Below are 13694 nucleotides of genomic sequence, written 5' to 3'. Positions count from 1 at the left end.
ACCAGCTGCTGGGTCGGGCTGTGCTGCCACTGCACCCAGGGACTTCTCAAGCGAGCAAAGATAACTCCTGGGAAGTTTTGCATAGCCAAATTTTTACATGTTCCGTAGGTAGACCTGGGGCCTTTGCATGGACTAATATAGTTAATAAAAATCAGCTTCCATATAATAATTTTTTTTTTAGTGGGGTTTTCTGTATTCTTCCTTCAGAGATCCTCATCAGCATCTTCCTGAACTGTAAACTCTGGAATTAAATCTGCTTAGACATGCTCCTACAGACTGTTTCAAATCAGTAGGACTTGCAGTAGCAGAGAGAACAGAAAATGGTCCCCAACACCTCACTCTGCATCGCTGGGCTTTGTGCATAGGCTCTGCCATTTTTGCAGCCACGCATCATATCTGCCTGCAGATCGCATGTACGTGATGATCTCCATGGCGACTTGGGCACTTGAGGCAGAAATATGAGCTGGTAAGTCAAGGTTACTCTCCCTCCTCCTCCTCCTCCTCCTCTCCTCTCAGTGCAATGCAGGTGATTACATGTGTTAGGTTTTGGCATGGACGGTGCTTGTCTGGAGCAAAGCACAGCCAATCTGTTTTAATTCTCCAAATCCAGTCTAAACACCTCACACGGATCGGGGGGAGGGGGGTGGTGTGCAGGGCAGGGGGGGCACAGGAACATTTTCTGGGTCTGGGTGCAGGCATGGCATCCCTTGTAGGGGAGGCTGATGCTATGCGGCTGGAATACAGTGAGAAATCTGAGGTAGCTTTTCCTGCTCTGTGCATGGGAAATGTTGACTGGGGGCCAGCCGTAGGGAAATGCAGGTAATTAGCTCCTCTGTCTTTACTGGATACCCTGAAGAAACGGAAACATAAATATTGAATTATAAAGATAGAATTTGTGCAGTCTCAGAATATATACATACATTATAAAGCAGAATTTTAGGTCTAATGTGTTCAGCTAGCCAGTGGGTACATTGAAGTTTTGCCTCTTTGTATTCACAAAACACTTTTCCCTCATTCCATTGGTGCAAATGACTTGAAATGAACAATGTTTTTCTTGTTTGTTAGCATCATCTCCCCCTGTTGTCCATCGACATAAAATACAGTGTTCAGGAACATGAGAAAGGCAATACATTTCCTCCAGTTCTTTGTAAGCTGATATGAAGTAGACAGACACCTTCTGAAGTTTTGCGCATGCTGTGCTCTTTTTTTCTTTGCTGCAACAAGAAAAGCCTTTTCTTTTAACCTGGCTTCCTTTGAAGAAGTAACTCAGGAAGCTTCATGGCCTCTCAAGGTAAGTGCATCTATAGTCTGTATTTTTAGATCATGTTTACAGAAAACTACAGTCTTGTACGTTTCCAGCAATCAGCAGTCTGATGAAATGAGAGTTTCAGGCTAAAACCACATCAGCCAAAGCACAGTTGGTTTGGCTTCCTTTAATTTTTCAGCATTCAAGAGGCTCCTAAGGAGACTAAAATCTATACTAGAATGTTATTTGAATAAAATATGTTACAAAATGTCAGCAGCTGCATTCAATCAGAAAATTTAGTGTTTGTATCTTTTTGCTTACACCTGTGGGTACAGAATCTGTGGGAAGGGCAGGTACTGAGCCAGGGGTACCACTATTTTTGCACATTTCTTTCCTATTCCACTTTGAAAATATTAAATCGGCAAATGCTTTTCGCTTTCAAAAAGAGTCGTGGCCAGAGTCGTGATAACCATGGAGGGAATATAAATACCAGAAGGATAACTGAATTACTCCTATCTGGTTCATCTTTGTCACCTATTGTCTTTTAGCAGCAGCCGGCTGGGTATTCAGGGCTGTAGGCACACATTGCAGCATGCTGATCTGACCAGCCTTCTAAATTCATTTTCTCCGTGCTTTCAAATACTTAAACTAAGTAGAGGACACAAATCTGTTTTTTCTTAACATGAATGTGACTCCACAGAGGTCACCCTGTTGTGACGTTCAGAGGTAGATGTTGGCCCAGGGAGTTTCAGCAATGTCTATTTATGTTTGCCGAATGTTTACCCCTCTTTATTGCCCCCAAAATACTCAAGATATTCTACATTTACAGCACTAAAAGGTATACAGCAGCAAGCAGGTTTTACAGCATTGTTGTACTCTTGCAATATACTTTTTTTTTATTTTGCTTGTCTTTAGTCATATAAAAGAGATCTGGTTTTGTGTATTTTTAATGCATAATAGTTATCAGAAGCAGCAAAATAGTCATGTTGTGTAATATGGTTTTCATAATGAAGGAACTTGATAATATACTTCTTTTAGGAACAAGTAACTCTACAAATTATGTTTGTACAGAATGAATGCTCACTGTATCATACGGTAACTTTTAAGTTTTTCCATACCATAAATGGAATGGGAAACATCCACAAAAATAGACGAAGTGTCAGAGTAGCTCGGATTGTCATCAATATTTAATGTATTTACTGTTTGATTTTTGTATAGCTTAAAATTTGACAGGTAGAACTGCAATTTGTTGTCTTTTTTTCTCTTTATTATTCGAGAATAACACTAACGCTCAGCCACTTCATGGCATTTCATGTAACAACAAGAGTTACGGCAGTAACAGAACCCTGTGAGGTAAAATGATGCAGAAGAGCATATAAAATATTTATTACTCAGTTATACATTTTTAAAAGCCAGCTACAAATTCAAAGGGGTTACTTCTTCCTGTGGTCTCAGACTTTGAAAGAAAGCAGTGGCTGCAAAGACAAATTAAGATCAAAATATGATTAAATGATGAATCAACTACAGTGAGTTCAAATAATGATAAAGGATCTCATTTAAACCCACAACAGCAAAAAAGAGCTTCAGACTTAGAGCCAAAATTCCTTCTGGACCTCAGACCCCATTGTGCCTAAGTATTGTCACACAGGAGATAAAAATGATCAGTTTGGGGACTGCCTTACTGCCGAAGCGCAGGAGCTTAGCTTAATATGAGGATTTGCCATTTATATGTGCAGAGCTCCAGCTTGCTCTTTCTTGTTCCGGCAGAGCCGGTGTTACTGAAGGCTGTGGAAAGATGCTCGTAGTAAAATCAGTAGGAGTTTGTTGAGAATCAAATGGCTAAGGTGATCACTGCACTGTGGGGGACGGTGCCTGTGCGTATGAAGGGGTGTGGGCTTCCAGGTGCCTGTAACAGTAAATACTCTCGTTACCTTCACAGCACTAGCCAGGGTAACCATCACTGTGTCCTAAAGGACGTGCTTGCAATAGCAAACCAGAAAACACAGCTTGACGATATCTGATCTTTTCGTTAGGATAATAATGAATAATACACTGTAAGAGGCTGTGTAGACTTTGGTACCAGGGTTGTAACATCCAGCTTGGGGAATCTGAGATCCCTGGAAAGGTTATCTCCAATTAAGAGAAAATATGCATGCCCTCAAGATGCTAGAAAGCATCTGGCTAGAAGCAAGCCCTCAGCAGCTCAGTGTACACGGGCACGCAGGGCAGCTCCCGGGCAGCAGGGCTGGGCAGCCTCTGCTGAGGAGCTTGTGGCCACCCTGCGTGTGAGTCCGGACCAGCCCCAGCCTCGTCACACAGACGAGCGCTCAAGCTGTCAGAGCGGATTAGGTGCCCTCCAAGGCCACATCTCCTAGTTTAGCTTCATCTACAGTGATTCCACTTTGCATGCTCTAAAACTGCTTTATAAAGTGAATCAGAGTGCTCCAAGTGTGGTTCCATGAGGAGATTTGTTTCAGATCCTCACTTCTGATCTGAACTAAAATGCCGATATAGCCACAGGCAGAATGTGACATTGTTGTTCCAGTTTTGATCCAACTGGCTAGTTGCTGTTTGGCCCTGTTTGTTTCTGATTTTTTTTTCTCCTTTTCCTGCAGAATCTCAAGGACAAATCAACCCAGTCTTTAAGGATTACCTCCCTGGTTCTTCTGATCTTCCTGAACAGAATAAGCCTGTTGAACCAACAAGTCTCTGGAAACGAACATCACACGCTCATAACTTGCCACCGGGTCTGGAGTACCTGAACCAGGTTCTGAATCTTTCCAAATGTTAGAATTGTTTTGTTTTCCTTGTAGACTTCTTTGATACCTTGGGGGATGGGGTGGTTTGGGTTTCTTTCTTGGGGGAGGGGCAGGTGGAGGTGGAGAGGCTTTTTTGTTCTTTGATATTACTATGAAATAAGGAGCGTAGGAATGACAAGCTCTTCCTTCATTGCTGCCATTCATTTTTATAGAAATACGTTTGTGTGCGTGCGGCTCTCCTTGCACCAAAACCATGGTTTTCTTCCCTCTAGGACTTTTTCTAGGTCGTAGTATTACCCCCTCATTGTCCCCCCAGTTTCCTTCCAGCTCCTTAAGAGCTCATCCTCAGGGAAATGGCTATCAAGCTCCAGCTGGCCTCAAAAAGACTGAAACAGGCAGTGTGTGAAGGAATTGTCACCTCCTTCTAACCCACCCCTTGAGGAACACGAAGGTCTTCTGAGCAAACTCCTTCTGCCAAGGACAGTGCTCTCCAGGTTAGAGGTAAGGTCCTGGGGAGGCAAGCTCCCAAGGAGGCAACTTTGTGAGCATAAGCCTGGGTGGCTACAAACCTGCACCCACTCTGTGTTAGGTCGCGGGGCAGGAAAGCGCCAGTGCCCGAGGAAGGGAAATGCCTGGAAATGGAAGCGGACAAGTAAGTCACAGGCAGGGGAGGGAAAGGGAATGCTAAAGTCTTCTCAGTCCTACTGCTAAACGTGCGGCTGTCCATCTCCCTCTGTGAAACCTCTCAGCTCCTGGAGCTCAGACCAGTGGTGGTCTGCAGCTCTGCTCCAGAAGTTTCATCTCTCTCTGCATTTTTTTACTGGGAGGATCACTCCCTGCTACCGCTTTGACACTGACTCCAGTTTGCATTTCACATGTGGCTGGGTTCTGCCACTCTTATATGTGCTGAGTAACACTTCATACACCCTGCCTGGTATGGGCAGCGACAGAATCAGGCCCCCAGTGTAGTCAGGTTGTGATTCTGATACACATGCTTCTGCCGTGTTTGTATTTTGGTGGTGCTGGGAAATGTTTATTTCACTCGAGGTCTGTATTTTAGATACACATTTCTGGTAGTTTTGTACAGAAGCAGAAATTGAATGTATTTTATATTTGGAGCTAAGTTACCTAGATAGCTAATGAAACTGGGAGACCCTTCAGAAAAAATCTTTCATGTGGAATTATGATTTTGATTTCATGGTGCCCATGCACAAAATGATATGTGTTCTCCATTACACGAGCATTTGCTCACAGACTGTGGGAGCTACGTTTTTCAGTCTAAAAGAGATTGTGATAGTAAATACTTGGCAGGTTACATATTCAGTCTCCTGTACAAACATGAATTATACCTCAGATTTACCCATGCAACGTGGGCAAGCAAATTCTATTACTCCATTTTATAGAAGCTTTACATCTGACATAAAGACAAAAGAGCAAATGGCTGTCAGAACTATAACTAGAACTCAAGGCCTCATTCATGCTTGTTCTCGGCCCGATAACCACGTGTCTGTGCTGCAGCCCTCGCCAATTATTTTCAATTTTCTCTGCAGCCTGAAAAGTGGAAAGCATGTGTGCAATGCTGATTATTGGCATATACCCACAGCTAGAGTTTCCACGCGTTGCAGAACATTTTGGTGTGCAATGCTGAAGCCATACTGGCTGTGTGACTAATGAAACAAGCTCATACAGGATAGATTGCAGCAGAAAGGAGATCTGTCCAGCAGGGAGAGGGCTGCCTGCAGAATGAATGTGGGATTCACAGCTGCCAGGGTGTTCCCTTGGGATTTATCCTGATGGACTAAGAGATTTTTCACATAATGAAATTCTCAAATGAATGAAGATGTTTCTAGCAGAACTGGGAATTTTTTATGCCATTGGGAAGACTGGAATACTGTGTATCCTTCTGCTTGTGTGTGCATTGGGGAAAGGTGGGTCCAAATTGAAATAGGCACAGACAGGTGTTACTGGAAGGACATAGGGAATAGAGAACCTGCTTTAAAACAAGACTGCGAGTGTTTCATCTTTAGACTAACAAAATGCTACCAGAGGGGGAACTGCACTGCGAGTGTTTCATCTTTAGACTAACAAGAGGGGGAACTGTGACAGCTCTCACCCCTAGAAGAGTAAACAACCTGTGGGAAAAAAAGACATCTAATTTATAGAATGATATTACCAGAAGAAAGATTGTATAGAAAGTGGTTGTGTATAAATACAGGATAAAAAATATAAATGAGGTTCTGGGATTATCTCCAGCAGGAGCGGGGAAGATAGCTGGATAGATTTGAGAAAGCTGAATATATTTCTTAATAAGACCATGATGTGTTTGACTCTGAAACAAGGATCCAAATTTAGTGAATCTCAGAGGGATCCCTACAGTCTTATTCTAAACAGCAACTCAAGGACACAGCATATAGTGTTGGATGAGAGGAAAAGAAAATATCTGTCATGTGCATTAAGGCCAGACAGCAATATTTCACTCTGCAAATACACACCCGGAGCCAGTCAGGCTGAGGGGCGATTCACTTGGCAGTTCAAGGTGCACCAGAGAAGGGCAATGAACTGCTTCTGCCCTGGCAAATTGATACCTTGCTTTCTGTCATTATCACAAAAGTGACACTCTTTAAACAATTTCCTACAAAACAGGTTACCCAAACCTCATTATTATCTTCCAGATCACCGCCACAGTTTGAGGAATTGGCCAGTGCCCATCACAAAAATCGAGGAATAAGATGTGCCCATAGCAGGAATAAGACAGACGAGACCTCGGAGATGAATTTTCCAAGTAGCTCAACAGCACTTTGTCCCACTGTTCAGACTTAACCCTTTTTGTAAGAAGCTTCTTCGTTTATGCTTGCTTAGACTGATCAGATGTAAATTTAACGCCCACAAAATGGAATACTGAGAATTAGCTATGTAGAAGGAATTTTAACACATCTGAGCTCAAGAGGACTCAGACCCTTGTAAACCACAGGGCTTTAGATGCTTTCAAATGCAAGTGCAGAATTCCCTTAATCCACAAGTGCCCCAATAAAAGATGCATCAGAATAGCTGCCTTGCAGAAACCAGTGAAAGGCAATACAAGTCTAACAAGTGGTACCGCCACGTTGTCTCAACATTGTTTATACATTTTTCACAATAAACCAATACACAGACCAAAATCACTCCAAGCTTTTAACAGTTCAGGCTCATTAATTTTCTTTTCCCTGTGAAAGTCTATGTGGGGCAAAGAAATCCATATTAAAATCAATACTAAAGTATTAAAATAGCCCTACCATCTTTAACTTGTTTATTCTTTTTTCATCAGCAAAGCACTTCCCATGAGCTCCAAGAGTTCACATCTCTCATGAAACCTAAACTACAGACAGCAATGATTCTCAGGAGAAAATTTTTAAGTCCAAATATTTGTTATTATTTCAATTACTGGCATGCACATTTCAGAGATTAGAGATTAGAGATTTCAGATAACGAAAGGGATGAAGAAGTTTCTCTTTTACCAGCTTTTCTTTGCAGCCTGAACTAGTGCAGGAGATGACTAGAATTGACAAATGGCTGCAACAGTTTGAATACGTACCAGGCCAGTTTTATCAATTGTAAAATATACAGATGCTGGAGAGCTGTGACATGCTGGTCTCAGAAGGTCGCTGTGTGCTTTCTGTCTGCAGCTGAGAGTAATGGCAAAATCCTGTTCCAAGCATTTGCCCGTCAGGAATTTAAGGAAAAGAGATTAGCAAAGCCTAAACTATCACATAAAACAGGCATAAAAAGTCACATAAAACTGAAAGGTAGACTGAAATTAAGTCTTTCTGGTTTTATAATACTGATGACTGTTCTCTAAAAAAGAATAATGTCGGAGGGACGATAAGCACAGCAAAGCTGGATATCATGGCAAACAGTTTTTCTCCTGCATTTGTAACCAGCTCACAGGGGAAGACATTTTCAGCCAGCCGAGGGTTTCTCTGGGAAGCTGTTGTTTCGCTCATTCTGGCACCCTGGCATGGCCGTTTGCCAGATTTAGGGTACAGAACTCCTGGTGCCTGAGATCAGAACGTGAAAGCTTGTGTGTGCCGTTGTTGGCATCCCCCGACAGCCCTGCTGGGCTGCTTCAGCTGGGCCTTTTGGGATGTGGCTACAGCACGTTTTGAGCTTGAGTTCAAACTCATTCACTCCTGCACTGCCATGGTGCCCAGCACTAACCTTAGCTTTGGGGTAAGGGGCTTCCCCTCTGCCAAGACCAGGGGGGAGGAACAGGAGTGAGAAGTGGGTCCTGCTTCTCACATACATCCTTCCATTGCTGTTGTCTTCCTCATTCCCCCAGTGAAGATTATTTTTCTTCAAAAGTGCGGGTGAATTGCATGACCACAGCACCCAATGTCACACTCTTCAGTCATCATTTCAGAGAGATGTCTAAAGTGTGACTTGAGATAGCCCTCAGGCACCCAGCTTGTGCACCTCTGGAAGGAAAGAAATCCTAATAACAGGGAGATGAGCACCAAAAATAGACAGGTGATCACTGGCAGCCCCAGATCTTTCCAACACCCACCATCTTGTTTATTTTTTTTAAACAGCTGGACCGGATAATTATTCATCAACAAGTGGAGCTTCTTGAAGGTATGGTGCAATCCTTGTCACTCTTTAACTGTGCTGGTACACAGATGTCTCCAAAAGGCTTCCAGGTCTTGCCCCCAACTTGTTGAAGTCATTGCGAAGCCTCCTGCTGACCTTGCGTCAGGCCTGTAATGCGGTGTTAGTGTGGTGGAAGCTCACTTTCTTTATGCCTGTTCTGCAGCAAACCAATGAGGAGAGAAAGATCACTGTGAGTAATCTCTACACCAGTCCTAAATTCTCTCCCTCGGACACCTCCTTCTCAAAGTTACTAAAGTTTAACTATCTTTCTAGTTCATGGGAATATTTATTGTCTTTAACAATAATTTACATGCTATGAGAAACACAGCAAATAAAGAAAGGAAAGTCAGAAGACACAAAATGAAGCCTAAGAGTTTCTATTTACATAGTTCCTCAGAATTTCAAAGTACTGAACAAGTATTAAGTTCTGCAAGTAAAATATTTTTTAATGTATTTCTCCCATGCAAAATATTTTGGGCCTGATTCTTGGATACATTGGGTGAAAGTTTTGTCACTGAAGTGGGGCAGCCTCGTATTATTACTTTTCACAGATGATAAAGTAAGAAAAAGCCCAAACCAAAACTCAGGATCTGAATTCTGTTTTGTGATATGTACTTTAGTGTATGGCAAATCAAAGACTTTGAACTAAACTTTCCTTCAAAATACAGACCTGACGCTATTATTTCCTTATAATTGTATATTTTCTTTGTGTCATTATTTCAAAACAATTTTTTCAACAGTCTCCGTTCCATAAATTTTTAGAATATATACTAAAATATATATACTAACACTATACTAGGGTAATTTTCTACTTGTTTTGCTTTATTAGCTGTACTTGGCACAGAGACCTCCAGCAAATACGAGATAAAAAACCATTTGGGACAAAGAGTTTACTTTGCAGTAGAAGAAAATGATTGCTTTGATCGTAACTTGTGTTCACCTATAAGGTCTTTCACCATAAGGATTGCTGATACCACGGGCCGAGAAGTGATTACAGTGAACAGACCCTTGAGATGCAACAGCTGCTGGTTCCCCTGCTTCCTGCAAGAGGTGAGTGAATCCTAATTGCCGTTTGTCCGAGCATCTCGCCGTATGTGCACAGCATTAATGAAACCTCGTGCAACCTCTGGGAGGACGGCAGGAAGGAATTCACACCCACCTCTCAGCCCGGGGGACTGCGTGGAGGCCTTCGTTTAGAAGTAACTATTGATAAACGAGGCCCTTCTATGAGTTATGTTCCCAGGTCCCTTTCATGGGACCTTACTTTCCTGACATCCCAAATAAAGCTTTTGGGTCTGATGATACAGTTGTGTCTCTGGTCAGGTGACACCCCAAAACGCTGCTTGCTTGTTAGTGCTGCAGATGGAAATCATCCACTGTACTCCCAGAGTGTGAAGGATGGAAAATCCCTGGACACCACTAGTGTGTGCGGGTATGACTGGGAAGCAGCTCCCCGAGCAGGCTGATGCTTTGCTCCATGGCTCTGCCTCTTTAAGGCCATATATGTCTGGGAAATTGCAGAACTTGGAAATAAGCTGCTTTGAGTGAAAAATGCAGATCCTATGGAGTACCAGATCTTTTCTCCTTATTTTTGACTCTTTTATTCAGACACCTTTCTTGTTTTACGAATATGTTTTATAAGTTAACTCATCTACCTGCTTTCTCGGTACTGCATCAGGATTTAAAAAAAAAAAAAAGGTCCTTTGGTAGCACAGCTACTGTATAAAAAAGCTTATAGGATACTCACTGATTACAATAACAAAAACTTTTCACAGCTTATGGCTTTTATGAAATCTTATATTACATTAAAGATGTTAGCTTCTGGTGCAGCTTTTGAGCTTCCTGTTGTCCACTATATTTAAAAACACCATTAGACAGCCTTGTAATATCCAGTTCACAGTTTGGTAAAATTATATGTAATTATATTCAACAAACAAATAGTCATTATATAAACAATACACTATTATGGACAAATATACTAATATAAAATTAGTTTATAAGATTTTTTTGTTTTCTTTTGTTTGCTAGTTAGAAGTTCAGTCCCCACCAGGTACAATAGCTGGGTACGTTGTACAGAACTGGGACCCTTTCCTGCCAAAGTTTACTATACAGAATGAAAGTAAAGAAGATGTACTAAAAATAATTGGCCCATATGCAACTTGTGGCTGTTTTGAAGATGTTGACTTTGAGGTATGTTTCTAATGAGTGTTAAGAATTCTAAAGTTTTACTACATAGAAATATTATGTACGTTGCTATAATTATGGAACAGAAGTACAACGATGTGCGTTGGAGTTCCTGACTTGTACACTTAGATTCCTAAGATGTTTTCTGGACAGGAGTGACAATTCCTTCAAGGAAATAAACATGTTGCGAAGTGAAGTCCTGGTCCTCTGCAGTCCACGAGCATTCAGCCATTGATTTGGATAGGCTCAGGGTTCCATCCCACATACATTCACTGTTACCTGACACATAGTCCCTTGAAGCCTGTGGCATTGAATCTTCTGCCTTCACTACTCTCAGACCGAGAACCACAGGCAGGATTACTGTCCAATATGTCTACATCCATTTGACAACATTCATCATGAGAAAAATAATTCTGAGGAGCCATTGAGATATTTAAGGGATGAGAAGGAGAATGGGAGATGCTCAAAGAAACCATGGACAGAGTTTTCTGATGCGAACAAAGTGCTTAGCCTTAGTTAAGGAATTATGAAAGAGCTTCTGTGTTGATCAACTCATTAGCTAAATCAGAAGACTTCAGTGGGTACAGTCTAAAATTTCAGTATACTGTGAGAAACATGCAGATGGCTACATAATTGAGAACATATCTGTCAGTTGTAGGGGACGATGGTCCGCAGCAATGGTACTGCTGTGACTTGGAGCATATCAGAAACACAAGACAGGGAAAAAAAGTCATTGTGAAAGAAGAGCAAAAGTGGTATAAACTTTCACAATTGCTTTCCTCCACTTTTCTGTCAGCTCTAAAGGTGCTGATGTTTCCAAACTTGAGATCCTTTCTTGTGTGCCACTCCCAAAGGCAAATCTGACACTAATAGAGCATCTCAAAGATAAGAATAAAAGGAGAACCTGACAACTATAGCATACTCTGTGTGTCAGCGCACAGTCATTAAATCTGTGGAGATATCATCAGTGTGTACTTGATTTATTTACATTTAGGTGTATTCCTATTTTTCATTTGTGCAGGTAAAAGCTCTCAATGAGATGTCAACGATAGGCAAAATTTCCAAGTACTGGTCTGGATTTGTAAACAATGTCTTTACCAACACTGCCAACTTCGGCATCCAGATCCCTGTAGATCTTGATGTGAGAATGAAGGCAGTAATGATTGGTGCTTGTTTCCTCATTGTAAGTATGCAAAAGCAAGAGGTAGACCTATAGAGGTGGGCAGACTGGGACCAAAGGGGCCTTTGCTATCAGCTGTGATCCTGCAAAGGCATAAGTGCAGTGGAAAGCCAAACCAGCTACCTAAAAGACAAGTTAACTGAAACCCTTTTAATTTTTATGGCTGCTTTCGTTTTTTTTTCTTATTTGCTGAGCACCTTTTGTTTCCTAACATTTTTGTTTATTAAACTGTTTAAATAGAATTCCACATGTATTCAGTATCTTGCATGGCAGGATCAAATATCAACATACGTGTCAAAACTACCAGACTCCCCCAAACCCCTTCTCTGTTGTGTTTGAATGGGTATATGAACCAAAACAAAGTTATATTATTTCTAATGGTAATTTCAAACGGTGAGTGCCACTTCAATAGTTCTGTCGAGTGTTGCATGTAAGACCTTCAGTTCATATGAAAATTCCTACAAAAATTCCTGTGTGAAGATAATCATAAGAGAAGAATTAAATGAAAAGGAGAATACTCACTGCTAGGGGTAAGGATGAAGTTAAGATGCATGTTTTCTAGAATTACGAATTGATATTTGCTGTGTACGTCTTTTGCTAACGCTAATGTGTCAATATTAACACGCAATGATTTAAAAATAATCTGTGATATTTACATCAGAGAATATAAAACAAAAGGACAAAACTATTTGAATTATTCACTGGAAGGTGTTTGCTTTAAAATAGCAACAACAATTCAGATATTTTGCTTTTATTAGATTAGAAATGTAACTCTCATGACACTTAAGATTTTTGGATTGTGTCCTCCAAAACTCCTGTTGCTCAGTGACGGGGTAACAGAAAATGATTGACTAATCTAATTACTTTATGTAAAAAAAGCCTACAAGTAAGATTTTTAATAGTAATTGTTGCATTTTTGTACCTTCCTTACCATTCACTGTTTGTTTATTTGTAGGACTTAATGTTCTTTGAAAATTCTTTGGATGGATTATAACAAGATGACAGAAACAATAAAACATGCAGAATATGTTTCAGTAAGTAAAAATGAAAATAAATTGATCTTCTTGCTTTGAAGACTTGTGTGTTAGATACTTTCTAATTCTTTTTCATTTTCTTCCAGAAATCCCTTGAGCTTTGGACATGATTTTGAAGTGCACGAATCCTTGTTCCTTATAGGAAAAGAAAGGGAGCTAATGATGATGTTTATTAAAATGTATCTCATGTAAATAACAATTTCCCACTTACATTTTATGTGTGTTGTAGCTAAACACATACTTTTCACACAGAGCACTGTTGCTTTGGAACAGTGCTATTCTCTTCTTTCTCTTTTGATGTTCCTGCATGGGAAATCATGAAAGATTAGACGAAGGCTTGCAGCGTCACTGATGAAAGTCTATGTTTAGAGAAGCCTTTGATGTTTTGCAAGTGCTGGTACCAGTTACTAGCCACATGAGGGTGTGTTCTGGGGGTTTTGCTTTTTCATAATTTTAGAAGTAATTTTCTGATTTGTTATTTAATAGTAACAAACTGAGATTGAAAGTAACAAATATAAAGACATTACCCGATGGGAAGTTCAAGATGTTATCTGTTTCAGTGAGTTGAAAGAAGGGAAGTGATGTTTGCTCGTAAATTAATTTTATGGTAAAGGTTTGTTTAATGAGTGGCAGCCAGAAATTTAGGTTTCCAGTACTAGACTGGGGAA

At 40.8% G+C, this 13694-nt stretch overlaps 1 protein-coding gene across 1 annotated transcript; it reads left to right on the top strand.

Moving 5' to 3' along the window:
- Nucleotides 1-1278: 1278 nt before the first annotated feature.
- Nucleotides 1279-12986, top strand: PLSCR5 (phospholipid scramblase family, member 5). The gene is made up of 7 exons (XM_009574485.1): nucleotides 1279-1291; nucleotides 3862-4013; nucleotides 8571-8613; nucleotides 9458-9678; nucleotides 10657-10818; nucleotides 11834-11995; nucleotides 12948-12986. The coding sequence occupies exons 1-7, from the start codon at nucleotides 1279-1281 to the stop codon at nucleotides 12984-12986; spliced, it is 792 nt and encodes a 263-aa protein (XP_009572780.1).
- Nucleotides 12987-13694: the final 708 nt, after the last annotated feature.

The sequence above is a fragment of the Fulmarus glacialis genome, unplaced genomic scaffold (genome assembly GCF_000690835.1).
Source record: "Fulmarus glacialis isolate BGI_N327 unplaced genomic scaffold, ASM69083v1 scaffold37423, whole genome shotgun sequence".
Taxonomy (NCBI): Eukaryota; Metazoa; Chordata; class Aves; order Procellariiformes; family Procellariidae; genus Fulmarus; species Fulmarus glacialis.
Note: the sequence above shows the minus strand (reverse complement) of the source record. Positions and strands in the feature narration are given on the sequence as shown.